This window comes from Aptenodytes patagonicus, chromosome 7, assembly GCF_965638725.1.
Source record: "Aptenodytes patagonicus chromosome 7, bAptPat1.pri.cur, whole genome shotgun sequence".
Taxonomy (NCBI): Eukaryota; Metazoa; Chordata; class Aves; order Sphenisciformes; family Spheniscidae; genus Aptenodytes; species Aptenodytes patagonicus.
Window position 1 is genome coordinate 42,248,301 of NC_134955.1, and position 26,856 is coordinate 42,275,156.

Here is a 26,856-nt window from a genome sequence, read left to right on the forward strand (position 1 = left end):
AATTATTACTAACAAGACCTGTTGTGTATTTAACAAAGTAAGTGAACTTGTATACAAAAAATTTCAAGGTACTAAGTACGTGTTATGACACCACAGATAATAAAAATAAAAAGATACTTTATTTATCTCATTCTCTTTCAGAGTATTTTTGCTTACCTCCTGTGTCAATAGCATCTATTAGTGCATCAGTATCCTTACTGCGGATGCAATCTATCAGCTGCCGATGAGAACGTTCCCCAGAACTATCCAGTCTTCGCAATCCTGGGATTCTGCCTGTAGATCCAGCACTGGATTTTGGCAGGGCTTTTCTCCCTTCGAACAGTAGCACCAAAAGAAGATCTACTAACCGCATGGTATCCAGTACACATCTCTCATCACCCTGCAACGCACTTTCTATAGAATCTGGAAGTTCAGATCTTAGGAGATCCTGGAAATAATTAAAAGTCTGAACAATAAAAAATATACAGGGCTTTAGAAAATACTATCAGAACTGGGTTTCATTTCCATATGAAATGTTTCCTTTTTTCCCCTCTTTATTAAATAACCTATGAGTATGTGTGTATATATATATAAAAAAATAAAATCTGTAAGTCTATATATCTGTATATAAAATAGTAACATAAATCTTGCATATACTAAAGTACATGAAGGGAAAAACCCTATGAGAACAAAAAGTTGTAGCGTAAAAGGATTTCTTACATGTGTTACTACTGGAGAGCCTCTACAGAGGGTTGACAACAGGCTTACAATAGTTGACACCTGATTACTTAATTTAGAATCTGCAGCTGTAGATGGTGCTCCAGTGCTACTCCGTCCAGGTTTGCAAGCTGAAGATGGTCCTAATGCTGTCCCACCAGCAGCTGCCATGCGAGATAACAACTCCTCAGTTAATCCATGCTTAGCTAATGGAGCTGGGTCAACTCCACGCCGTGTGAATCTGTCAGCTAATGAAGCAAAGCATCTCAGAGCTCCATCTGAAACCTAAGGAAGAAGTGCAAGAGAAAAGATGAAAAATCTGTCACTTAAGATGAGAAAATGCTGAGGGGATGTTCACAAGAATACAGGACACAGAAGAAGCTGATTTCCCCAGGTTCCCTTCGAAGTCAATGAACGGAGGAGACAGGCTTTTTAAGCCAGAAACTCGGAGTCTAAACCCAACAGTGCTTTGAACTGCTCACTGAAAGGCTGTACTGTTGTTGGGGTTTTCCCCCCTTTCTCGCTACTGATGATATACAGAAGTCAAGGAAACTATTTTTCTTTGTACTCTGAGCATCTCCTTACATGATGCTCCTTACATGAGCAAAAGCCCAAACCAATCCAGAAAAACACGTTTAATAATCAAATTGCCAAATCAATAGATGTTGGAAGCACATTTTAAAAACAGTTTTTAGTTACAGATATTGGTCTTACAGGAAACACAACTATTTATAATCCCCACTAGCAATTGTCCATTCTGACAATACAGTTTGGAAGAAAACAAAAATCAATTCACAGCTTGGTATTGAAATATGGCATGCTTAACCTTCCCGTTGTTCTGAAGTCAGAAACTGTTAAAGCAGCTTTCCAATAATAAAACTTAAAAAAAACAAACAAAAAAAACCACAAAAGAAACCAAAACACCAAGAAAATGCACTATGAGGTTTTACTGCCTAACTTTCACACATTTACTGAATTTTGTCCTCAAAGGACAATGAAGATAATTTAAGAATCTTTGTAGTTTTATCTTCTATATTTATAGAATATAATGTATTCTAATATGTTATAATTTGATATTTGTAATTAATATTATGCTACTATTACAATATGTTATATTAATTTGGTGCTTTCTATTAAAAGAAATGCTATCAAAGAAGCCATTAGCTGAGGCACTGAGATCTCCCAAAGTATTAAACTGACAGTGAAGTTTGACAGTTAAAAGTTGTATTTAAAGGTCTACATACTTCTCATAAGTAAAAGAAATTTTTCAGTTGGACCAAGCCTAAAAATAGGACAAACTGGGAAAAACAGATTTTACTCTTAGATAACCCAGCTTGTCCACTGAGTACCTGACCCAGGGATATGCAGCAAGTATTTTTGTGACAATAAAATACAAACTCCCAAATTTAGGTTTGTCACTAAAGAAAAAAAAACCTAACACTGTGGAAACAAGGCTTACTGATGATCCTCTTAACAATCCGGCAAAAATACTGCTGGCCAACTGCCCAGGAAAGGATCCAACTTCTTCTCATCTCGGTGTTGAAAAGAAAGGGAAGTTTTGCCTTTAACATCTCTCTCATCTATACACTAAAAATGCCTCCATCTTTCAGATCAGGAGGTTTGCATAGGCGTATCAAGATGACCTGCTTCTGGCACACCTTCGTAGATGTGCAGTAGCAAACCAGACTGGTATCATAAAATAGTTTTAAAAAAAAAAAAAAAAACCACACACACAAAGAAACAAACCCACAAAACAAAAACCCAACAATATCTATTCTTTACCAAACTCTAAATTACAACAGTTCTTACTCCCTAAAATGTCATCAATTTCTAGCACAGCCCATTTTCAAAATGATTGTCAGCTATCACATACCAAGGGCTTAAATACAGTTACTCATCAACACACAGAACAAGATTAGAGTATTAGCCAGACTTCATGAAGTTAAAATCTTAAATCTCCATTAAGTTTGCAGGCACTTGAAAAAACAAAGTTTCTCCTGAATAAATGCAAAGCATGTTAAACTTCTGGCATGGTCCCTGCATGCCAAGCATTCTGATTTATCAGTACTCTTGCAAGGGATTTTTTCTTTAACTTGTAATGGTCACTACTCGTGTCCTCTGGCATTTTGCTCCAGTTCTTTGACAGCATGATGGATAAACAATTCTGCCAATCTTTATGTAATCTGTATGTACTTTATGGATTTTTACCAGAACAGCTCTGTCAGAAATACACAAGAAAGGTTCAGCTTATCTAACACATCACATTAGTGGCATCAGTTTACAAACCAAGAGAGTACTGTGGAAGGTATTTACATTTCTTCTCACAAACTGCAAGTTTAGTAGAAAGGTTAAAAAAACAAACTTAAAGATAAGCTGTTCTTGGGGCCACATTCATCTGGTCTGAACTCTTCCCTCAAGTGATGTTACTAACTGGCAGCCCACACAAAAAGTGACCAAATCCAATAGTGTAAAAGGAGGGGAGGGGAACAACAAACTTTACAAAGGAAGTTACTGGGCAAATCCATAATACACATCAACATTCACCATAAATCCTGAGGCTTGTTTCACACAAAACATGTTTCTCAAGGATAACGGTACAGATTTATTTATTATCATCTGGGTTACTCCAATCTTAAGCACGCTTATCTTAAAGCTTAACTGCTAAAACATTAAGTTAATTTGAACTCTCATTCAGATCTCCAACAGTCCCAGCAATTGCTTTCTTTCAAACACATTATACATTGGGAAACAGTTAAAATACTACAGACTTACGGTCTAAATTTCAGGATTAGCTTGCCTGAGATGATCAGTGCATTAATAAAGTTACATAATGTCTAAAAAAACCATGGTAGATTGTTCTGAAATGGCTAGTGTGACAGTCCCCTGCCAACTGGGTCTTTCAAAAAGATCTAAAAATATATAAAAAAGTTGAGCTCACAGGCAAACAGATTTAGTCTCCCAAATATGATGTGCTTAATAAAACAGACTGGGCGGGTGGGTGTTGTAGAGAAAGGAATGAAGACAGAGGTGGGGGCGAAATGGGGACTGAGAATGGTATGGACAAGAAGCCTGGCCAGGATGCAGCAAGAATTTGGCTAAATAGCTATTGCAAAGCATTAGTATGACATACACAAAAGGATTCTACTAGTAGGAAGGTAATTCCTCTAGGATTCATTTTCTAGATTTTACAAGGACTACTTCATCTCAAGTTAATAAAACTGCGATAAAGAAGTGGTGCTGCATCTATAGTAGTACCATTTAAGCTGGCTTCCAATGTAATATTTTAGCATTGATTGTGGATGTTTTTATTGCTTCTCTTAGCATGGCAAAAGAAAAACAAATCAAATTGACTTCTGTCTCTTATTTATGCTCAATTTAATAGTGTCTGAGGTGCAGACATAGAACAAGAATTACTTCAGAAAGTATTTCAAAACGCATTGAAAAAAGTTGCAGGATATTTTTCAATAAAGTGTTCAGAGGTTAAATAAGATCATATTCACACAATAGTGCTTGGAGTCAAATGCTAAGCAGTATTTTTATCCTCTTGTCATCACAACTGTAAAGGAAATTATCATATCCAAATAAAACAACTACTGTATAAACATATAGTTGTGGAAGCTATATAAAAATACATAGCCATTCATTTATTAAACATAATGGAAGTTAAATTCACAGCATATTGAGCCAGCTATTACATTACCTGATGGTCTTCATGTTTTAATAAACTAGACAGTGATTCCACACAGATCTCTAATGAAGAATCCTGAGGCTCCATTTTGCCGCAGAGTCTGGATACTACAGCCATAGCTGAATGCAAAGTATCTTTATGAACAAGGTGTCCACTGTCACGAATGAATGTCAGAACACAATTCAACCCTCCAGCTTCAAACACAGCTCCTGACTCACGGGTACAGATTAATTCTAACACCTATGACAAAATGAAATTTAATTAGAACAAAGTACACATAAGAAGTCAGTTATTTGTTTTTATCCATCTACAGAACTGGTTAACAAAATGAAATAAAACAAAAAAACCCCACCTCTCTTCCTCAACACCCAGAAGGGGCCAAAGCCTCCAGTGCTCTAGTAGTTAGTGTTTGCTTCAAAAATACAGGAACAAATACAAAAATATCCCCCAATAGCATGGTCATAAAAGGTGTTCATGAGAGACAGCTAGATAATAGTTATCTTTTCCTGGGAGAATTAAATCTTTGGATAACACACAACTGAGAGCTCTGAAAATTCCAAGAGTACTGTTACTCCAGTACTTCAGTGATGTACTTTTGAATAGACTAGACCTAGTAAATAGAAAACACATGCATAAAGTCTGATGCCATGGTAATCAAGGACTCAAACTATATGCTATCACATGGCCATGAGTTATGCTTTAAACAAGAGATTTTAAGGGTCTTGTAAATTTTTCTGAAAACTTCACAAGGGTGCAGAGGAGCTGTGTCTAGCGCTACTGAAGAGACAGCAGAGAATTTTTTTTACAGCAGGTAATTTATCTATATCTGGAGCAATTCTTCATTCCCTTTTAGCATAAAATTAGCCCTTAGCATTCTAGTCATGTAAGATAAACACAAAAACTTTCTTCTGATGTTTTTTGTTTCTTTTTCTATACTTTTTTTTTTAAAGGAATCTCAGCTTTGAAGAGCACCAGACTGACAGTAAAGATAAGCAGCACCGCTGGCACGTACACTTTTATCATACTCTATGTTTTTGCTTCACATTTTAATAAAATAAATAGAATTAGAATATGAGGAAGTTCTTTAGAAACAGCAAATTTTCCAGCTCCTTCTTAAAAACAGAAGGTTCTTCAGTACACATACCTTCACACACTGCTCAGCCAAATCTCTGCTCGTTCTGTTGTTAAGTTCAACAACTACTAAACGATTACAAAGTGCCTTGATAGCTCCATCCACTCCCACAATCCTACGGGTGCATTCGGCTGATACATCCAGATAGTACGTTATTGCACGAGCTGTTACCTCTAGTACATTGTCTGGAGCACTTTCATCGAGAAAAATTTTGCACAGTGCTGGTAAAAAAGTTCGAGGAGGGCATCTGCAGATAAAAAAAAAACACAACACCACATTACTAAGTTGTGCAAGTTTCTCTACATTAAGTAATTTCATACACTTTCACATTAAAAGATTAACACTCTTCATGCTGACATGATTCGCTCAATTAGTTTATAGTTGGTTCAGAGCATTCATTCAGAATGCTAGGATGTGGGCATCTCATACACACCCCAAAATTCAAATCAGTAATCTGAAAAGATGCTATATGAGGGGAGGAACCCAGCAGAGAAAAAAATTCTTGAAATTTTACAATCATACAGGGAAAAAATTTTCCTCTTGGGAAATTATTTTAGGAATTAACCTCACATCACCAAACGGAATGCATTTTTTCTTAACAGAGCTTCAAGGTTCATGATGATAAATAGCTACTTAACCATGAAATATTATGTTCGATATAAAAACTAAAGATTTTGGGTCTGCTACACAATTTAACTCTCTGAGTGGTCCTTCTTCCCTACGTTATAAACATTCTCACTTATCTTTTTATCCTATTTCAGCTTCCTCTCCCCCCCCGCCCCTCATTCTTTTTCACTAACCACACTGAGAACATATTTAATTCATTTAGCTTGCTTCTACTGCATTTTGTCTTCATATCCATGCCTCATTAGCCTCTAGCTCTCCTCTTTATTGTTAGCCTCATTTCCATATGCAAAGACAGTCATGAACATCCCCACAACTTCAAAACAAAATAAGCAAGCTGTAACAGTCCTTCTTCTATCTCTCTGACACAACAGGATACAAACCAAAATGGATGGTCATAATAATGCTTTTCACTATTATGGCAGCTGTGGTTAAGACTGATTTGGATCAAAAGTTCTAAGACACGGAGCTATACTTTAAGACAATTTATGTTCCGATAGCATACTTACTTAGCAGTAAATAACATAATGATTGTTCACTGCAGTGGTAGAAGACTTCTGAGGCAGGAGTGGGGAATTAAGTGAAAAGGATATATGCTGTGACAGTAGTCAAAATAACTGGATACCTCATCCCTAGATGTAGGAGATCAGACTAAATCTACAGGAGGCAAATATTGCAACTTTTTTTAAAACTATGGTTTTGGTCTGCAAAAGGCCTAAAGCTTTTCTAAATCCAAAAGTGAAAGAACAAAAATAATAGCATGCTTTTTGGTCTGGAAGACAGGTGAAGTACTCACTGATGAATCATTCTGAAGACTAACCCAGAGGTCATTCAGTATCCCACCTGGTATGCACAGTGACTCATATAAAGGCACCAAATCCTGAGACAGCAAAATGCTAATAGTTTCCTTCAAGATCTGGCCATGCTTTATGAAGTAATTAAATAATACTGCCTGACAAATAAATACATTATCCAATGATCCTTAATGACATAAATTAATAAGTGAAGCTTCAATAAAGCTAAATCACATATTTAATACTTATATTAGCCTATCCAGCCTATACTGTCTGTTGTTCTTAAGAAATTTGCTATTTAATTCCACATCTTTCTTAAGAGTTTACACAGTAACTTCGCATTTTAAAGAAATTATCCACTGGAAAAAAGAGTCTGAAATTTGTACTCATTGTTAGATGACTACCATACAATGACAAGAAGCATTTCAGTACATAATATTTAAAGCAGACAGTGCTATCTGTTCCAGTGTTTTGGTGTTGGATCTTTTACACTGCACTTAAAGGGGGCTTATAAGAAAGATGGGGACAAACTTTTTAGCAGGGCCTGTTGTGACAGGACAAGGGGGAATGGCTTTAAACTAAAGGGGGGTAGATTTAGACTAGACAGAAGGAAGAAATTGTTTATGCTGGGGGTGATGAAACCCTGGCACAGGTTGCCCAGAGAGGTGGTGGATGCCCCATCCCTGGAAACATTCAAGGTCAGGTTGGACGGGGCTCTGAGCAACCTGGTCTAGTTGAAGATGTCCCTGCCCACGGCAGGGGGGTTGGACTAGATGGTCTTTAGAGGTCCCTTCCAACCCAAACTATTCTATGATTCTATGATTTTATGCAACACCAGACATATCACTAAAACATTGCTATAAACAGTGTTCTTCAAATGTTATATTGCAAGAAAAATATTTACCAATAAACACAAATCTTAAAAAAAAACCCCAAAACAAACCAAAATCACACACATACAACCAAGTGGAACATAAGGAGCTCCACTGTCTCCACTGTAATACTAGCAAGTAGTAGCAAACCATTTTTCTTAGATTTCCAAAGACAGCTGCAGAATAAAACCTCTAGATTTTTGCAGGAGTTAGAAGCAATACTTAGCAAATCTAACATTTACATTTTTCCTATGATTTAACAGTTTATAAAAAGACACAGCACAAGTGGAACTTGGATGTATTTTTTGAAAATGGAAATTTAAAAATTTGGAAGAAATCCGTTCCTGTCCTTAAAACACCTGTCCACAAGAGCCAACTACCCAGCAGATACAGCAAAAATACAAAGTTACTAAGAGCCTATAATTTATATTGAATTCTTTGCCAGCACACAAATGCCAGTGCACTGTATCAGCAACACTCTTCTTATAAGAACACAGCTCACTGGCAAAAACTTAAGGGTTTGGGTTTTTTTAAAATGACTTTTTGCCAGAGCCTCTAGCTACATTAGTCAGAGACCATACTTTTTCAATTAGGAGGCAAATAACAACCTCCACTTGCTGTCAGGACATTTGTTTTCTGACTTAGAGGAATGATTTCCAGCCCTCCAGTAAGGAAACCAAGTTGTATCATAAGGTTTCAGGAAGAAACTGTAGGCTTGTCATACACTTAACCTGTGGGAATTACTTGGTTCTCAAAATAAAAAGCTACCCAGACTTCAAGTAATTTTGTAGACTATGGTAATATATGTTGAATTCCTATAAAAGCAGCATTAATAAGACCTTCACTTGTTCTGGGAAGAAAAAAAAAATCCTTTCTGAAAATAGCAACTGATCTAATTTTAACAAGAGCTTTCACAGAAAATTCTTTTGAGCTACTTCAACCTCTGAGGTCCATGTACTTGATGCTTGTTTCTTTTAACAGTTCGGGTTTGGTTTTTTGTTTTGGTTTTGTTGGGGTTTTTTTAGTTTTGTTGGATATTGCTAGTGAACAGGAAGTTGAGAGCTAGACTACACCATGTAGAAGAAGCAGCAGCAGCAATGTTTTATAAAGATTTATTAAGGACAATAATGAAGACTGAAGAGAAAAAAGGCGGGGGGGAAGCAATGCTGAAGCTTTAATTTAAGTGCTAAGGAATCAGTTCTTTTTCCTCTCCTTTTTCCTGCAGCAAATCAAGAATCAACACACACGAAATCACAGGCTTGAAAGTAAAACAGAACAAAACACACTGGCTTTGTGGCATGAAATTTTATGCACTATCCACTCCAGTACACACTAATTTACTGCAAACTAAACATTTCTGATGCATATTATCTTTAATATTTTTTCTTTTTAAAAGTTAATTCACCATATTTCAATGCAGAACTCATTACATAGTTATAAACAGTTGCCTGTTACCTAATAATGAAAAAAGAGCATTCTAATTGAATGCTCTGGACCAACTATAAACTAATCTAACAAATCATATAACCAATGTATAACAGGAAAATGCATAGTAGAAAAGGTGAAAACCAAGATGGTTTATGAAGAAGCATCAGTCATATAATGATGTATACAAAGATAATATAAAGCTTGATCGTTGTTACAGATCATACAAATTTAGAAGTAACAGAAGTGTAAACTTCATTTTTCTCAGACATTGTTACCAGGAACATGGGGGGGGGGGGGGGGGGGGGGGAGATATCAAACCAGAATTTTTGTCTTAGTCTCCAAAACAACAAGTGGGAGTTTCTTATTATTATTTTAGCACACAATATGTACAGTTGTGGTGTCATCTTCTTCCCCCTCATGTCTCCCTCAACTCAAACAATTTGGTTCAAGTTCTACACAGTACAATAATACAAATTAAGTTATTATCCCTAATGTCATACCAGGCAATAAAATGCGTGCAGAAGTCTGAAGTATTTCTGAGGAAAGCAAAACAGACAGACCTGGATTCTATCAGCCCCGAGTCTCTGCCAGTGAGACTGTCAAAAAGTATTTTTATTATTGTTTTATGAATATTGCCTTAACAATCTATTGTATACGGCTACTACTTTTTCAGAGAGGTCACAGCTGGCAAGAGATCCAACTTGTTTTTTCAAGCCCCAAAGGACGATAACAACACTGACATTGACTTTGAAAATAAAGTCATCAGTTGTATTCTCAGATACAAAAGACACATTTGGCCAATGCAGTCCACCATACACAATCTGCCTACATAGGACCTCTACGCTATCTTGTCCACTGCTCTGTAATATTATTTCAGGCCAATACATCGCTATACTTTGTTCTAAGCAGCACAGTTCTTTAACATTTTGAACTTGTAATGATATTACCACCAGAAAAAAATATGTTTAGTATGCTAGCCAAGTATACGATGTTCTTCACTACACATATAAAACAGCTTTTCTGGTCAGCTACAGACCTTTTATAATTCTATGAAAACACAATTATCAAGTTATATTTGTATGCATTTCTGAAATACATCTTCAAGAAGCCATGCCAAAGCCTCTTCAGATAGTCTTTCACTCTGTGGGTGTTAAGAGTTTGAGACAAGACAAAAAACATATTAGTATATGTAAATTATTTCCTAGAATTTAAACAGTATTCCAATTGTGCAGATTTTGATGAATAAGATGGTAAATTTCTGTGCTGAACTAAGTGAAACAATCCAGTAGCAGGAGCTTCTTGTGGACAAATGTAATTGACTGGCCTTCATTAATATCACATAAGCAAGCAGGCAGGAATGCATACGTGCACATGCATACCCTGCAAGTTTAAAATATTGCTGTCTTCCCACCTTAATTTATTGCAGTCTTGTGATCATTAGACACAGCAGATCAAGACCAAGCCTCACTCATGACTAGCTCTGAACTTCTCACTGCATTGTCTTCTCCTGTCCAGAAAAGTTCCTAATAATGTTTAGCACCTCCTTCTCCTAATCTGTTGCCTGCAACATACAAGTCATTAGTATTTCATACTGTAGCATCTGAGAGCTCTTGTCACAGATGAGGATCTCCCCACACTACCAGAGCAAAACAGATTCCATCCTAGAAAACCTAAAGTATAATTGTACAATAGGACAGATACAGACAAGAGAATGCAAACTACTCATCCCACATGATTACATCTTATCTTGATATCTCAGCAGTTCTGACAACTACAATTTACTGTTTAGCATATCGCATCATTACATTGGATTTCCTTATTCCACTTCCTCACAGCTTTTTAAAGCACGTTACTACCACTTTACTGTCAGTTAACCCATCACCAGCATTTTCTGCTATTTTAATAGAGAGGTTCTAGGGAAGATAATTTTTTATTCCATCTTCTCCAAAAGCTATCAGAAGAATGAATTGCACTGCTGTTGTTATGCCTACAATTGCTACCTAAATTGCCACTCCGAACACGCGTGCAGAATGACCAGGTAAGAATGATGCTCTGTTTTGCTCTACTCGGACCAATAATATTCAGAACAAGAGGAAGAGGTACAACCTACACACAAAGAGCTACTCTTACTGAAGGTCGCAAAAGAACTTTGACCTAGGTTCTGTAATAATTAAAGATATATCCTTTGCAAAAATATTTGGTCCAAGCATTGGAAGATTTGGTAGAATCAAGAGCAGCAGCTGAATAAAGGGAGAGCAAGTTTACACAACTAGATAAACCACATGGACTGCTAGAGTTTTAAACAGGGGGATTAACACACTTACGAAACATCCTCAATACAAAGCAAAAAAACCAAACAAACTTCACGTTCAATGTTTTACTGCTGTATTTATTTCATGGTGAAAACCACAAACGAGCATTCCAGTTGACAAAGAACTGTTAGTTACATAGGAACTCTTAAGAGATGCACGCAGATTATGTTCACAAGCACGCACATGCCATACAGATAAGTTCAGATTCTTTTTGCCTGCTGAAGTCCACTCGAGCCTTAGCAGTCCCTAAAGTTCCTGCTAGCAAGGGACCAGAAAGTACCAGTTCTGTCATTCACACACGGTCTAGATCAATGATTGAGCCTGTAAGAGCAGAGAAGAAGGGCGTGCCAACACATCCCCAGGGCTCCAGCCATAGTCTTCTCAAACAGGGGGCTAGAATAATTACAGCATAAAATTGTACAGCTGTCATTTTGAAGGACTTCAGTCATTATGCTGTAGGTAACTTTTCTATGAATAACTGTGTTACAAACAGAAGTACACAGGTCAGCTTTATAGAGATCACCCTTTAATCCCCAAATCCGCACTAAGCTGTTACATGGGTCTCTCATGGTTGAAACTATGAGCATCTGCTCTACATCTCAGGGACAAGAACATGCATGTGTGAGTAGTGCCAGAGAAAGGACTGGAAGGGGTAGGTGGGAACACCAGTACACGATGGGAGATGGGATGCAACACTGTCACAGCCATATAGCAGGTATCCAAAGTACACCCCTCCCTTCTGTCACGCAGCCCCACTGTGGATTTCGGTGTGCTGGCACTTGACCCCTAAGAAAAAGGGAAAGTCTTGCCCTTACTCAGTGGATGGTCTCTACACCCCAAAATTGTGCAAATGGGCTTTCAAAGTAGTCCTTGAGTTTCCACTCAAGCCAATCCTGAGTAAAGGCACCTTGTTACTAAAGCATAAGCAAAGGCAGCACAGGGAAGAGAAATCCACTGCTCACCTGGATGCAATTCTAGCAACCAGGTCCTAAGAAAAGCACTTTCTGAGGACCAGCCTCTCTTTTTAATGAGGCACCAGGTAAGCAAATACAATCAACACCAGTAGGAACCAAAGAGTGAGTCAGACAAGCCATGTTACGTATGTGTCACTATTACACCTTAAGTCCAAGGTAAATCCCTACTGGCTTCCTTAGGCAGGCCAAAATAGATCAAAGGGACCTAAAACTGTCCCAAATATTTACTGTAGAAGATTAGGTCCCATCAGTAATATAGACCCTAATGCTATTCCAGCTAAGACTATGCTCAGAACTAAAATGTACTTTGACAAGTAGTGAAGCAAAGCATTTCAGGACTGTCTGTACCACAGTGGCTGCACGTTGGACTCGCCTTTAGAAAACTGTCTACATGGCTGCCAAAACAAGTCTGCCAAAACTTCTCAGGATAGCAGGGAGGCTGAGGGTAGAACTATGGCACCGAATGAACTGATATGACAGGACAGCAACTGATGTTCAGCTTTTAGTACACTTCCATCTACTGACAGATGATGCTTTTGATTTCCAAAAGAAAAGAACACAAATAAATCTTTCACCACTGCAGGCCTCAACTCCCACCAAGGGAAAAAGGCAAAGCGTGTAATTTCTAAACTTAAAACATCCCAATATCAAAACTAGTTTCACCATATTGCTTTTATCTAGACCATATATTAACTAAAAGAAGTAATATATCTCAGAAAAAAGAAATTATGAGAGGAAAAAAAAAATTGTTGCTGTATCCTCAAAGTTGGGAAGGGGAAACGGTTCTGTTCACAATGACCTATTTGCAGTGGAACAAAAAGATAGTGATGAGTTTGTTTTAATAGGGAAAAATATATATATATTTTAATAGTTTTTATTCTTTCAAATTAGAAAATAATGGCTAACAGGAGCTAATAGGTAGCTCCAAAGTTCAGATTTCTATTTAGGCACTTCTCCTAATGAATATGAAAATTAAAGTAAAATATTTTTAGATTTTCATTTCTAAGAAGCTATATTAACATCACATTGGGTACTTAAAAGAGTCCTCTTAAGAAGAATGATTAGGGACCAACTTAGTGAATTAATGAGGTTACTCCTTAGTGAAAGACCGACTTCAGTGAATTAATGAGGTTCATCTGCAACCAATGCTACAGCTCTTGCTAATTACTGTAAGTCTCACAGTTCCAGATGTCCACCCAACTTCACTCCTGTACTCCCAGGACAAGGGCTTCTGCTACTTATTATCTTGCGAGTCTTCCACCCACCACATTTCGAAGATCTTACTGGAAAGCAGGTTTGTAAATAACAGGTTTTAAAAGGACTGAAATAAGTACTCTTCAGTACCAGTATTTACCCTTTATATTCTAATCCATTAAGATTAGGGTAGTAGAGCATTCTCTGTTCCCTGTTCTGACATCAAAAAAAGAACTAAACCACATTAAAAAGTGCTGATTCTGAATAATTTCTATTAAAAAAAAAAATCATGCTTTCAGTGTTAAAATGAGTTTATTAGATTGTCAAGACCATGATACGCTAATTCTTTAATATACATTCTTCCTCTGCAGAAAATTTAATGGCTCTAAAAACATTTTCTAAACATCACAATCATATTGATAAGATGTCAAGAAAGGCTAGGGAAATTTATCAATATAATTTGTTACTACAGCATTTACAGCATTATAATCAGCATATCTCCATATGCTGACACACTTCTGAATCTCCTCATGCCCCTCCGGTCCCCCTTTAGGAACAGCAGTATCCATAGGGATGCAAAATTCTTAAATAGCTACAGCAGTAAGCTCCTGCCAGCACTAAGCCCTTAAACTCGAATGAAGTGACTCAGCTGATTTTACAGCTGGCCAGTGTAAAAAGATACCAAGGAAGTAAATATAGGCACTGTAAACTCATTTCTGTAATTACATTTCATATTTTAAATGCACTTAAAAGCCTTAGCTAAAACAGCAACAATAACAGTAGTTTAAAGACTACTGTTGTGTTTAAACAAAACCCAAAATAAGGAAAAGACAACCCCACTTCATCCCCAAAATGGTTAACACAACTACTGCTAGCATTAGGGTGTGTTTCTCAATTCCAGAGTAACCGCTGGATTCAGTTTACGCGGAGCCCCTGCCATGTGACAAAGCCTTTGGCTCCAGGCGCCTGGTCCAAGACATGTGACTTGTGGCAGAAAACCAAGCTCAGCTGCCTGCCAGCACTTGTGCTGGATCCGTAATGCATACCATCTGCTGAGACCCGTTAAAAGTGGGAAAATAAGGAATTATATGTGCCTACACTATCTAATAATTATTTAATATATAATAATTTTAAATAACTAAAAATTAAAATACTGAATTTAAACCTCATTAGTAACTGTTTTTGAGGAAAAATATACCAGTTAAATATTTACAACAATGCGTCACACAACTTTAAAGTTTCAAAGAACAGACATCCTGCACAACTGATTTGTTCTTAAAGCAGCAGTAATTCCAACTTATTTTTTATTAATGATTGTTTTTCCTTTCTGTAGTTCTTTCTGTGGAAGGAAATCTCAGATCTCAGACTTTCCCTCATTGTTTCTTTTGCTGAAATACTGTTTTGTTTCCACCTATGAACCAAAAACAGCTGCAGAGCAATCAAGATCATCCACAAGACTGCCTGCACACCTGCATTGCCTATATGTATTCTTCTGGACCCATTTCCAAAACATATTGTACACTGTTTTCTTACAATGCTGTTACACAACAAATAAAGGCTAGAAAACATCCACTTATGTATAAGACTTCAGAGATTCCATGCTATATTTTAAAGGTACGAGGAAGAAGCAACTAAAAATTAACAGCTAATTTAGGAACTTGTACCACAATTATAAAATATTAAACTTTTAAACTCTGAACCTCTACTCTTAACTGCAATCACAGCTCAGGCCAATAAAGCTAGAGAATTAACAACTCCATCCTGTATCTATTCCAGCAGAAACTCTGCATTATTAGAAATTAAAAGAAATTACTTTAGAATTCAAATTTGACATTTCAAAACACTTTCAATCTTCCTTTTAGCAAAATAAAGGACAGACAGCTGAACCCTCTTCTGAGAGTTCACTATTAGGAAGGAACACATCATCTAGGTATTCAACTACACATTCAATAAACATCAGTTGTGTAAAATGTAACAAAAGAAAAAATGCACAAGAAGAAACAGCTTTTGCAGGATAGGTAATTTCTAAATAAGTTATCATTAGCTTTGCTCTTGAATTTTCAAAGGATGTGCTGGGCTGCCTTTTGCATTTTTCAGTATCTTACAGAAGACATGCCATGCCTCAGGGTAGGAGAACAAACATGCGCATTTACTATCTCCAGCATTTTGTAAGTATTTTGGAGAAACTTGGTCCACAATAGCTGGATAAATCGAAGAACTTGAAACTACATCTGCCTATGATTTCCACTAGTAGCAACCTCAATTGTGCAAACAGATAATGGTTCGAGTACACATTACATTTGCTAACATTTCAAAATGAAATAAGCAATTAAAACAAAAAGTATGATTTTGTAAATGTGCCTAAATATGCACATCTCCCCACTGGCTTATGCTGGATTTCCAGGTGCTCAAAAAGAGAACCGACTTAAACAAAAAAATTCCATTTTCCCATTACCAATCTACTGACCATCTATGCTGTCTATGCTTCATACATAGCCCCTTCGTAAGAGGTCAATCTTCAAAATAATTTGACTAGTACAGTCGTTCAAGAAAGGAAGCCCGCTATTTGAAATTCCTGTAACACCTATTTTATTGGTCTGATCCAATCTACTAGGAGACGGAATCTTTTGAAAGGTCATTAACTCGCTGCCTTAAAATTCTGCAGCCATCTTTCGTGTGGTACTTGCAAGAATCACTTCAATTTTATCTCACACACAAAGCCCTGAACAAAACAAAGGGTACTTGATGATACGACTGGTATTTTAATGGAAAAAATTACAGTCTAGTAAAAAGTGGCAAAGACAGTGCGATGAGTTATGCAGAATTGTCTGGACTACTCAGAGGCACGGGCTCATCTAAACAAAATGTGTTTTAACACACGCACGTGCCAAGTTACAGGTCGTAGTCTAGGTAATACATCAAGCCATGCCTAAGAAGTGAGCAATCGTATCCTGGAAAGCAACTCTGAAGATAAATAACTAAAACCGCACTTCCTGTACAATGTTTTGGAAACATCTAACTAAATTTGGGATCTATAACTGGTAACAAGTTAAATGTACTACTATAAACAGCATGGGTGAAGCCAACACTGGAAAATATTTCCGAAAAACTTGGAAACGGAAGAATTGGAGAGGGGGAGGAAGATCAGGAGCAGACAAGATACTTGTGTGCAAGTACATTCACAGTAACAACAGTATCGGCTTTTAATTCAAATCGGAAAAGGTGCACTGACTGCTCACCACAGAATGCAGAAGTCTGGCCAATTCAAATAGAAAAAGACAAGCAAATTTCAGCAACAAAGGCAATTAGGCAGCAGATTAAATAAAGAAAGAGGGGGTAAAATTAGGTAGGATGCCCCATTGGAAGCATTAACTACACATTATGCTTGTATCAAACAAGATTCAGTAATAACCAGGTAAAATATAGGGGCCTATGACAGAAGAGAGGATGTCAATTTACATGACCTAATCTTCCCTTCCGGCCTTTGCAACCATTAAGATTCTCAAAATGACTAGACAAGGGTAATTAATCTCCATAATACCCGTGACAATGAGGCCATAATTCCCATTTTACAAAGAGCAACCAGAAAGACGTTAGTGTGTTAAAACTCTTACCATTGCAAAAAACCCAACCACCCAACAACAACAACAAACAGCCTTAAAAATCAGAAATAGTTCTAAACATTATGCTGTAACAAGATAGCTCCCTGAAAAACACAGCACACACCCCTACTTCCATCTCAGAAAAGCACTCCATAGGATGCTTAAGATCCCACTGTATTGGAGTCCACAGAGTGAATGACTCCCGTGCTGGCATTTCACTGCTGCCACATCCTCTGCCTTCATTAGAAGGCAAAAAAAGTTAGTAGGAAGCATATGAGTCTTGCCATTGTAAAGCTTACAAAAGTTCATTTATTGAGATGTCTGCGTTAGTCCAAACCAATAATTCACTAAGAACATATGCTTTGCATGGCTTAAAATAATGAAAACTGTAGTCTATTATTGACAGCAACATTCTAGTTTACTCATGGCTGCACTCCAGCACAAAACTGTAATAATGTCCTTTTTTTTTTCCTTAAAATTACAAAACGAGCAAATCTGTAGGACACACAACATGAAACCACCTTCATGCAGATAGAGCTGCCCTGTCAGCCTGTTAGTTTTATCACGATTGTTAGATCTGTTAAAGGGCACTTTACCACTGTCTGAATTACAAAGATGCTTTTAAAGCCAGCCCAAACTTTAAAAATAGACCTGAAAACCACCACTTTGGATTCTTATCCCTACAGGAAAAATTGTTTTTCTCTATATATCTAATTTTGATTTACTGGAGCTATACAATCCTGATAAACACAGGAGCCTGTAGTTTTAAGAGATCAGGTGGAGGTAAAACTAAAATGTTCCACATTATTCTACCAGTGTCTCACTAGCTCACATCAACAGAGTCTTTGGTTCACTAGAATTTCTTCTTACACTTATTACATGTTAGCAAATATAAGGTAGAGATATACCTTTTCTCTAGTGAATACTTAGGAAAGAACAAGGTTTAATGTAAATTAAAATAAACATATTTGATCTAAAAAATAAACTGAAAGGATTTCTATTTTACACATTAGAACCCCAAATTCCAATCCTTTGTATAATTTTTGGTTTTATTTGTCAAATAAGCTGATAACTCTTGATAATTCTTTGCTAATGTTAATGCTAAATACACAGAGGGGACTTAGGGCACAGCCAAAGGGAAAGATATGCTTTCTCTTTCTGAGCATTAATAAGGCCTATTTCACCTGTTCAGCGTAGAAAAGATTTTACTCAGTGTCCTGGTTTCGGCTGGGATAGAGTTAATTTTCTTCCTCGTAGCTGGCATAGTGCTGTGTTTTGGATTTAGCATGAGAATAATGTTGATAACACACCGATGTTTTAGTTGTTGCTAAGTAGTGCTTACACTAGTCCAGGACTTTTCAGCTTCCCATGCTCTACCGACTGAGAAGGCTGGAGGTGCACAAGAAGCTGGGAGGGGGCACAGCCAGGACAGCTGACCCAAACTGGCCAAAGGGACATTGCATACCATGTGACGTCATGCTCAGCACATAAACCGGGGGAAAGCTGGCCGGGGGGGCTGCTGGGGGACTGGCTGGGCATCGGTCAGCAGGTGGTGAGCAATTGCATCATGCATCACTGGCTTTGTATATTTTATTATTACTATTACTGTTTTACTTGATTTTATTTCAATTATTAAACTGTTCTCATCTCAACTCACAAGTTTTCTCACTTTTACTCTTCTGATTCTCTCCCCCATCCCAGCAGGGTAGGGGAAGTGAGCAAACGGCTGTGTGGCGCTCAGTTGCCAGCTGGGGTTAAACCACGACACTCAGGTTTTACTTTGCTTGTTATACTACTGCCTTGTTCTACAAGTTTCCTTTGTAATTAAGGAAAATAATTAAATAAAATCTTCTTTGCTAAATACTTTTACTCTGGCAGATAGGGAAAGAAAATAGCAACACAAAGCCCAGATCTAAGGAATTCTCATTTCATTTCACCAAAAATAAAGTGAAACAATCAGACAGGGTGAAAAAGAAAAATTGAAACACTTATGTGAAAAAGGGCTATATTAATAATGTGAGATTGTAACTAATAGCCTCTACATAGCCTTTGAAATTACCTGTAACAATTTAAACACTAAAAATATCATTTCAATTATGTTTATATAAAATGCATACTTAAAACTCCTGTTGAAATTGACTTAATAGCACACAGTTTAACTACAATTTGGGACTAACACTTATAATCACGAGTTTAGCTATTTTACCCCAATGCAACTACTTAACAGAACCATTTCTATTCACTCATTTTCTGCAGTTCAAGCTACTAGCTTTTGCTGCTGCTAAAATGTTAGCCATTCTTCACGCTAAGTGACTAACAGTGTCTGTGAGTCATTATCACCAGAAGATGAATATGACGCTGATTTTTGTAATGCTAACATATGAGTAACACTAAAAATAATTTAATCAGATGTAATATGTAAATCTGGGGAGAAGTAAAGAAACGTCAATTATTTGGCACCACACTACCTGTTATTGGCTGCATACCCCGCAATCTGTTGTGATACTGCTAGAAGTTTGCCAGAACACTACGAAATACACCGCCATACATTTGTGCCTACTTCTGTTTTTCTGACTTGATCTGAAACACTAGTTTCAATATCCATTACTCTTGTACAGAAAAAAAATTAGCTTTAAAATATAACATTTCCTTGAGAATATGCTTGCAAAGTAACCCTATTACTTTACTACAATAATGAAGTACAAGACTTTGAGTCCATCATTTCAATACTTCCCCCCCCCAAGTTTGTGACCTTTCTTTGCTAAGTGAGACTATGTATTGCCCTTAACTCCTTAAGAAATCAGTCTGGAAACAGCGTTGTGCTTTTAGAGAAAACGCATAGCATTCATGTCAATATTTTTCATGTGTCTTTGTTTCATAGCTTTGCCAGTCTTCACCATACACAGCTTTTAATCACCAGATGTCCCTTCACTAAAATGATGAGCTTTTTCTTAGCTAACTGATCCCTGAAAGGCATCACATTTCATTCTCCAAGAAATTGACTGCTTTAAGATTCCACCTTCCAGTTGTTGAATTCCACAGATGAAAAATATTCTTAAAGTTTTCTTAGTCAACATAATTAATAGCAAGAAACAATTCCAGGATCTTGAAATAACATCTGCACAGCATACAAAATTCAGGAATGCTCTTCTTGCTTAACAGAAGAAAAGATGTTGTAAAGTCTAGAGGTTGGTTTTCTTACCAACAGAAAAATATGTCCATGTTACAAGTCAGGCATACACTGAAACCATTTTCAAAATTAGTTCCTGAAAAATGTGTTTGGCAACCCTTCTGTCACATAGTAAATCTCCTATTTAGACAAGCAGTAATTCCTTTAAAAACATAGCTGAAAAGCAACTTTAAAATATTTTCAGGGATTATTTTACTTACACAGTTTTGGCTACTTGAACTGTCGTTTGGAAAGATTTTAAAAATACTTTTCAAGACATCATCCATTTCTCACAGAGTGTTTCAAAATAAATAAAGTCACCTTGAAATGCAGGCTGTGATACCACAGACACCCAAGACTATCCATTGAGAAGTTCTCCACTGAAGAGTGTATACCTTTCTCTGCTTCTCCCATATTTCCAGTTATGCTGTTCCACCTCCAGTGCTCATCAGACACCTCTATGATCTGCTGTAATTCACTGTAACAGCAGAAAACTAGCCATCTTCTTCAGTGGGTTTAAAGAGCGCCTTGCTCTTTTAGTGAATTAGAGGAGTCCAGTAAGCCCTGATGCTGGCATGAAGAAAGAATATGGCTGGGAGGAATAAAAATGGCAAGTGAGAAGTAGCAGCTCTCCCTTTTGAAAGTACTGAGCTACTATGTCAGCTCACCAAATACCGTGGAACCATATCTTCTGTGTATTCACAGTGCCAATTAAAAGTAGCAGTTTTAATTTCATTGTAAAATCACTTGAACAGGCAGGGAACCTTGATAACTTTTTCCCAATTTACACCTTACTCTCTTCTGTTTGTCTTTGAGGGAAGCTTACAACAGCAAGAGAGATCAACAACTTAGAAGACCAGTAAAATTAAATTATGCCAAGGCTCATAACAAAAATTGTCAAATGGTATTTTAAATGTTTCTTCCTCCAGACATAAAAACTAATTTTAAAACCACAACACTGCAATAATAGAGCATTCATTACCTATACTTTAAGAAAAAAAAAGCACTTGGACTATTTAATTCATTTATACTGAGATGAAAGTCTGCTCTAAATAAAATGCATAAAACCCACAACTGGTTTATATTTTAAAAGTTGACATTTCATTCCTGATCCTCAAATACCCAGAAGATATCCTTACAAATGCTTATGCCCAAACTTCTACTTCTGTTCTATACTGAATATACTGAAGCAGGAAGTTCACCTAGATTTGTCAGAAAAATTCATTCTTAACTGTCAAATTCTTTTCTACAACAGCAAATTAAGAAGTCAGTAGATCAGCTTCTCTGAGGCTGAAAACATAGTGCTCACCAGTATCAGTACTATGAGGGACAGATAGGGAAGTCGAATGCATCTCCCTACACTAAGTCTCTTTCAAGCCAAAATTTTACCTGTAAGCTCATCAAGGCCAAGACCAAGCAATTTCAAATTCCAAAGCGGTGTACAAAACTGTGCTTACTGTTACGTAACTACAAATCCAAATTTTAGAGACGTATGAATTTTACACTTCCTGTAATAAAAGCAGTCGTGAAAGATGCACAGCTTTTAAGAGATAAGCCCGAAAACTGTTCTTCAAGGCTACAAAACTAAACACTGTAGCAAACAGCTACCTTCTTAAATGCTTCGAAACCCACACTCCTAAGAAGCAGGATGTATCAGAAAGACACTAGCCATACTCTGAGATGCAAAAGAAAGGAAAGTGAGAGTAGTGAAAAAAAGATGGAAAAGGGGAGAGATGCAAGAGCATCAAAATAAGAACTGGGGAAACAAACAAACAAAAAAAATAAGCAATGTCAGATTTAAAAGTTGTGATTGTTTACACTTTTGCTACCTCCTTTCCATACTACTTGCAGGCCCTCACAGGAAGTAGTGTAACACATGCACAGCAACACGATTAACTAACAGAAGTGATTACATCAGCATTTTGTGCTGTGAGAAATATAAAAAGGAGTGAGAGCAGGGACTGTGCTATATGAAGTGTACAAATGCAGATGAGAAGGGTGGCATGAAGAGCTACATTCTTCGAAGAAGGGGCAAAATACTTGTGTGAACAGTGGTTAACATTTGTGATTTTTGTTTGGATTTACAGAGCTCAGAAAAAGCTACTGTATCTCTTGAGAAAAGTGTTGCAAGCGTATGGATGCTTAAATATATCTAGGTGATCATTATAGTTTTAATGCAAAAAAAAGGTTTTCTCTACCATTAAACACAGAACAAAACAAAAAAACCCCAACACTTGCACATCACAACTCTGAACACATTTCTTTAAATTAAACAATCGGATCATGTGTCAGAACAGGCACTGCGGATCACTCACACAACACTACGTTTTTAATCAGACAACAGTACTTCACACAACACGAACAGAAACTCTTCATTTCAGTGATCTACACTCAATTTCAGTCTGTAAAAACATTTTTGAGGCTGAAAGTTTCTAGGACCATTAAGTGTTATATACAGCTACCGAGAAAGGAAAATAACATTCCATAAACGAAAGCCAAAACTACTTACGTTTCAAAACAGCGATCCACGTTGTCTGACATCAGAAGTAGCATGCATAGCTGTTCCAGTGCTATTAGCTGCATATCCCTTTCATCTCCCTGCCCCATCTGCAGCCATTCCAGCAACGTGTCTGGGTCCACATCTGCCATGTTGTTTTTTTTTAAAAAAAAAAAAAAAGCTGCCTCCGCTTAAATTAAAAAGTACCAAAAATATCCTTTAATTGTTCAAGCCACACTAACTTGAGCACAATTAATGTCTCTCTTCAGCCAGCCCCAGGCTTTTGCAGTTTTCACCTGGAAAGAAAAAGGAAAAAAAAAATTATCATCACAATCTTGTCTTTAAACTTTTTGGATTTGCTCCTCTCTAAAACATGTAGCATATTTTTGGGCTGACATTAAGAAAACTTCCACATATTTGACCAGCAAATTTTTTTTTTTTTTATTTTTTTTTTTTTACTTTTAAGTTTTATATGTGAGTAAACAGTAGCTTGTTCTGTTTCATTGGAAATAAACCTCTAGTTCCAGCTGACAATCAAGCAAGACTTCGAGTCTACTCTTATTTACAGGATAACTCAAAATTAAAACTTAAGTAGAAAAACTGTGCTTAACCCTTTTGTATATTCTCAAAGTTAATATAAGGACAAATAGTTCTGTCTTGCCTATCCCCTTTCCTTTAATATCACTTCATTGTAAAGTGTCCAACTTGCTGAAAGCTGGATTACCTCCTCACCAAAGTATTCAAATAGAGAGAGACACCAAATGTCACATTTTAAATACAAACCCACAAAATAAAAAAATTGGGATGTACAGCTAAATACTTGGAGAACCTTTGCAAAAGTTTTATTAATCCTTCATCTTGTAAAATAGCATTCCAACATAAGGAAAATAGGCTTTTTAAGTTAAAGGGTAAAAGAGAATTTAAGAATCACTTCCATTTTCAAGAGCTAGGGGGTTGTTGTTTTGGGGTTTTTTTTAGGAAAAAAAGTATCTAATTCATAGCTTTTAAAAAAATGCAGTGAATAATTCAAATAATTCATGTACATATAAGGAAAACAACATTATTTGCTGGCCCAATGCCATAGCTGTACATGCAAGCTGAAGACCAAAAAAGTCCCTTTAAAATGTCAAGAGATATTTTTGACCTATGTGCTTGCTTTTTACTTTTTGTTTTACTAACAAATAATCGAATTCATCTCCCATGCCTAAGAACACAGCAAACATGACTATTTTCATTTAAAAACTAAAACAAAGGTTACAAACCAATCTCTCCAAATTAAACATATAAGAAAAAAAATGACACTTTTTAAAATATAGCTTATAAAAAAAGAATTAGTTCACCAAACTCACATATAAATATGAAATGCTGGACAGTGTCCCCACAAACTGGGGGGTGGAGGGGAGGGGGGAGAGAGAGAGCTGGACAAAGTCTGCCTACTTGTTTACTTGCTGCTAATGAGTTAATAGTTAAAAAATAACTCCACCAAGGGCACATCTACAAAAGGGAATCAGAAATTAGTATTATACGGAGAAACATACACTGAATCAGCAGTGCTGTTTCACCATAGCTTTGAACTCAAAGATGTGACAAAACAAAAGTACGACAGATACGATTTTTTTATAATTTAGGACCATAAGGACATCACAGATCACTCAATTACTGCCTGCCACATGTATTTTTGTTATTGCTGCAGTCTTGCTGTAAAAAGTAATTCAAATGTTACTAAATTCATGTTCTGTGCTTTAAACAATGCCTACGATCCTCCAAGCTGTTTACAGACTGTATTTCCTGTTCCAAGACTAAATAAAACTACGTTCAGCCAGTACAAGTGTAATCGTATTGTAAGTATAGTACGTCTCCTTAACGCGACTGAATTATTAACTTCAGCTGGGGGGGAGAGGGGGGAAAGAAAGGCTGAAGGCAACAGAAACAAGAAAATTAAGAGAGGCAGTGAAAGTGGGGTAAATTCAATACGGGCACCTGCTGTTCTTCCACCCCAGACGGGCTCTCACCAGACGGAAACGAACCACCGAGCGAGCAGAAAACAGAGCAGGGCGAGAGGCCGGGGCTCCCAGGAGAGCCGCACCAGAAAAGGAGCCAGGCCGCAGCTCAACTCATCCCCCACCGCCCGGGCCTACACACACAGGCACATCAGACGGGCCCCAGGCCAGCGCGCGGGGATTTGGGGCCCCCTCCCCACACCCGGCCTCCCGGGGACGGGGAGCCCTCGCACCGCCTCCCCCTCCTCGCCGCCCCCGCGCACAGGCAGGCCGGCGGCGTTAGGGGCTCCCCGGCAGCGCCGCCCCGCTCTGCCCCTCAGCCCCCACACAGAGATTTTCCGGCACCCGCCGCCGTCCCCGTCCAGGGCCCCGGCCCGCAGCCAGGCCTCCCGGCCCGCTCCCTCCGGGCCTGCCGACACCGACCCGCCAGGCCTGGGCAGCGACGCTCGAGTTCCTGGCGAGCCGCAGGCCTCGCAGGGTGACCCGGCCTGGCGGCTCAGGAAAGGGACCGTCTCCCCAGCAGAAGCGGCCCCGCACCCTCCCCGTCCCCGCCGCTCACCTCGGCCTCCCAGAGCCTCTTCGCCGGAGCCGACCCCTCCTCAGCGTCGCGGGGAGACAGGGGAAGAGGCGAGGAGGCGGCAGCCCAAGCCCCGCAGCAGGCGGCAGCCAGCGGCATCCATGGCGCTCCGCCCGGCACGGGATTGGGTGGGAGGAGGGGGAAGGGAGCCGCGCCGCGGCCTCGGGGGGAGGAGCTGGCGCCGGCCGAGCGGCCACTAGGGGCGCTGCGGGAGCAGCCTGGCCGCCTCCCGCCTCCCCGGCGAGGGCCCGCCTCGCACGAGGGGGCGAGCGCTGCCGGCACGGCACGTCTGCTGGTGCCGCTCCTCCCCGTGCCGCCGCCGGCGGAGCCGCCGCCGCGCTCCGGCCTGCGCCTGCGGCGGCCTCCCGGGGCCGGCGGCCTCCCGGCGCGAGAGGGGGCCCGCGCTTCCGCACCCGCCTCTGGCGGGGCCGGGGCCGCCGACCCAAGCGCCGCGGGGGCCGCGCTCCCCTCGGGCGCGCCGTGCCCGGCCCCCGCTCGGCTCCCTCTGCCTGAGGGGAGCCTCGGGCCCGGCTCCCCCGCCCCAGCCCCGCAAGGGCCTTCTCGGGCAGGCGCCAGCCTTGGGAGTGGGGTCCTGGTCCCCCAGGGTGCCCGGGCGCCCTCGCCGGTGAGGAGCGGGAGTCGAGGCTTGCCCATCGTGTCCGCCGGCTCACGTCAGGCTTGGGTGGCCTCTCCCTGGCCGCATGGGGATTTTTTTTTTTTTTATGACTACAGGTCATTTTATTTCATGCCATATTCTGGTTATTTACTTCAATATAGTAGGCTATATTTACGGAGGGGGGGCTTATACCTTGCAGGGCCCACTCTTGAAAACACTTTGATCCACCTCCAGCACCTCCATTAAAGGGGCGATGGTGAACAGATTTAAACGTCGCAGTAATGAGTCCTTCAGAGCAGAGGTTTTAACTTGCCCTTATCCCGTAGTGAATTTGAGATGTGCAACTATACTGTGTAGCTTCGAGACACGTCTTGCAGTAGAGTTGTCCCTTGCCACACATGCCGCAAAATGCCGTGTGGTTAACTTGTATATGATCAAAAAACAAAGGAAGCAAACTGCTATAAATTTAAAATGAAGGACTAAAAGGACTTTATAGCAAACTACTATAAATTTAAAATGAAGGCCTGAAAGCAAAGGATCTTCAAAATAATTTCCTTCTCTGTGGGATGATACGCGTTTTTCTAAGGAATTTAAGCCTATTACTATAAGTGCAGTAAATAAGATTATTGTACATTTGAATGTCACTCCTACCTACCTCATAGACATTTCCTGTAATTAGGA

General features: G+C 38.8%; 1 protein-coding gene across 11 annotated transcripts in view; it reads right to left on the minus strand.

The window, feature by feature from the left end:
* HECTD1 (HECT domain E3 ubiquitin protein ligase 1) overlaps nt 1–25,658 on the minus strand; it is a 65,647-nt gene extending 39,989 nt beyond the window's left edge. For 6 of the 11 annotated variants that reach the window (XM_076344978.1, XM_076344974.1, XM_076344976.1 and 3 more), the window contains exons 1-6: nt 25,542–25,658; nt 22,995–23,278; nt 5,529–5,763; nt 4,397–4,624; nt 700–981; nt 157–445 (exon numbers count right to left, since the gene is read on the minus strand). In XM_076344978.1, the coding sequence (XP_076201093.1) occupies nt 157–445; nt 700–981; nt 4,397–4,624; nt 5,529–5,763; nt 22,995–23,134 (1,174 nt within the window). In that variant the 5' untranslated portion in view covers nt 23,135–23,278; nt 25,542–25,658. The remainder of the gene's footprint in view (nt 1–156; nt 446–699; nt 982–4,396; nt 4,625–5,528; nt 5,764–22,994; nt 23,279–25,541) is intronic. The other 5 variants (XM_076344983.1, XM_076344979.1, XM_076344982.1 and 2 more) reach the window with 1 other exon arrangement.
* Between the last annotated feature and the right edge of the window lie 1,198 nt (nt 25,659–26,856).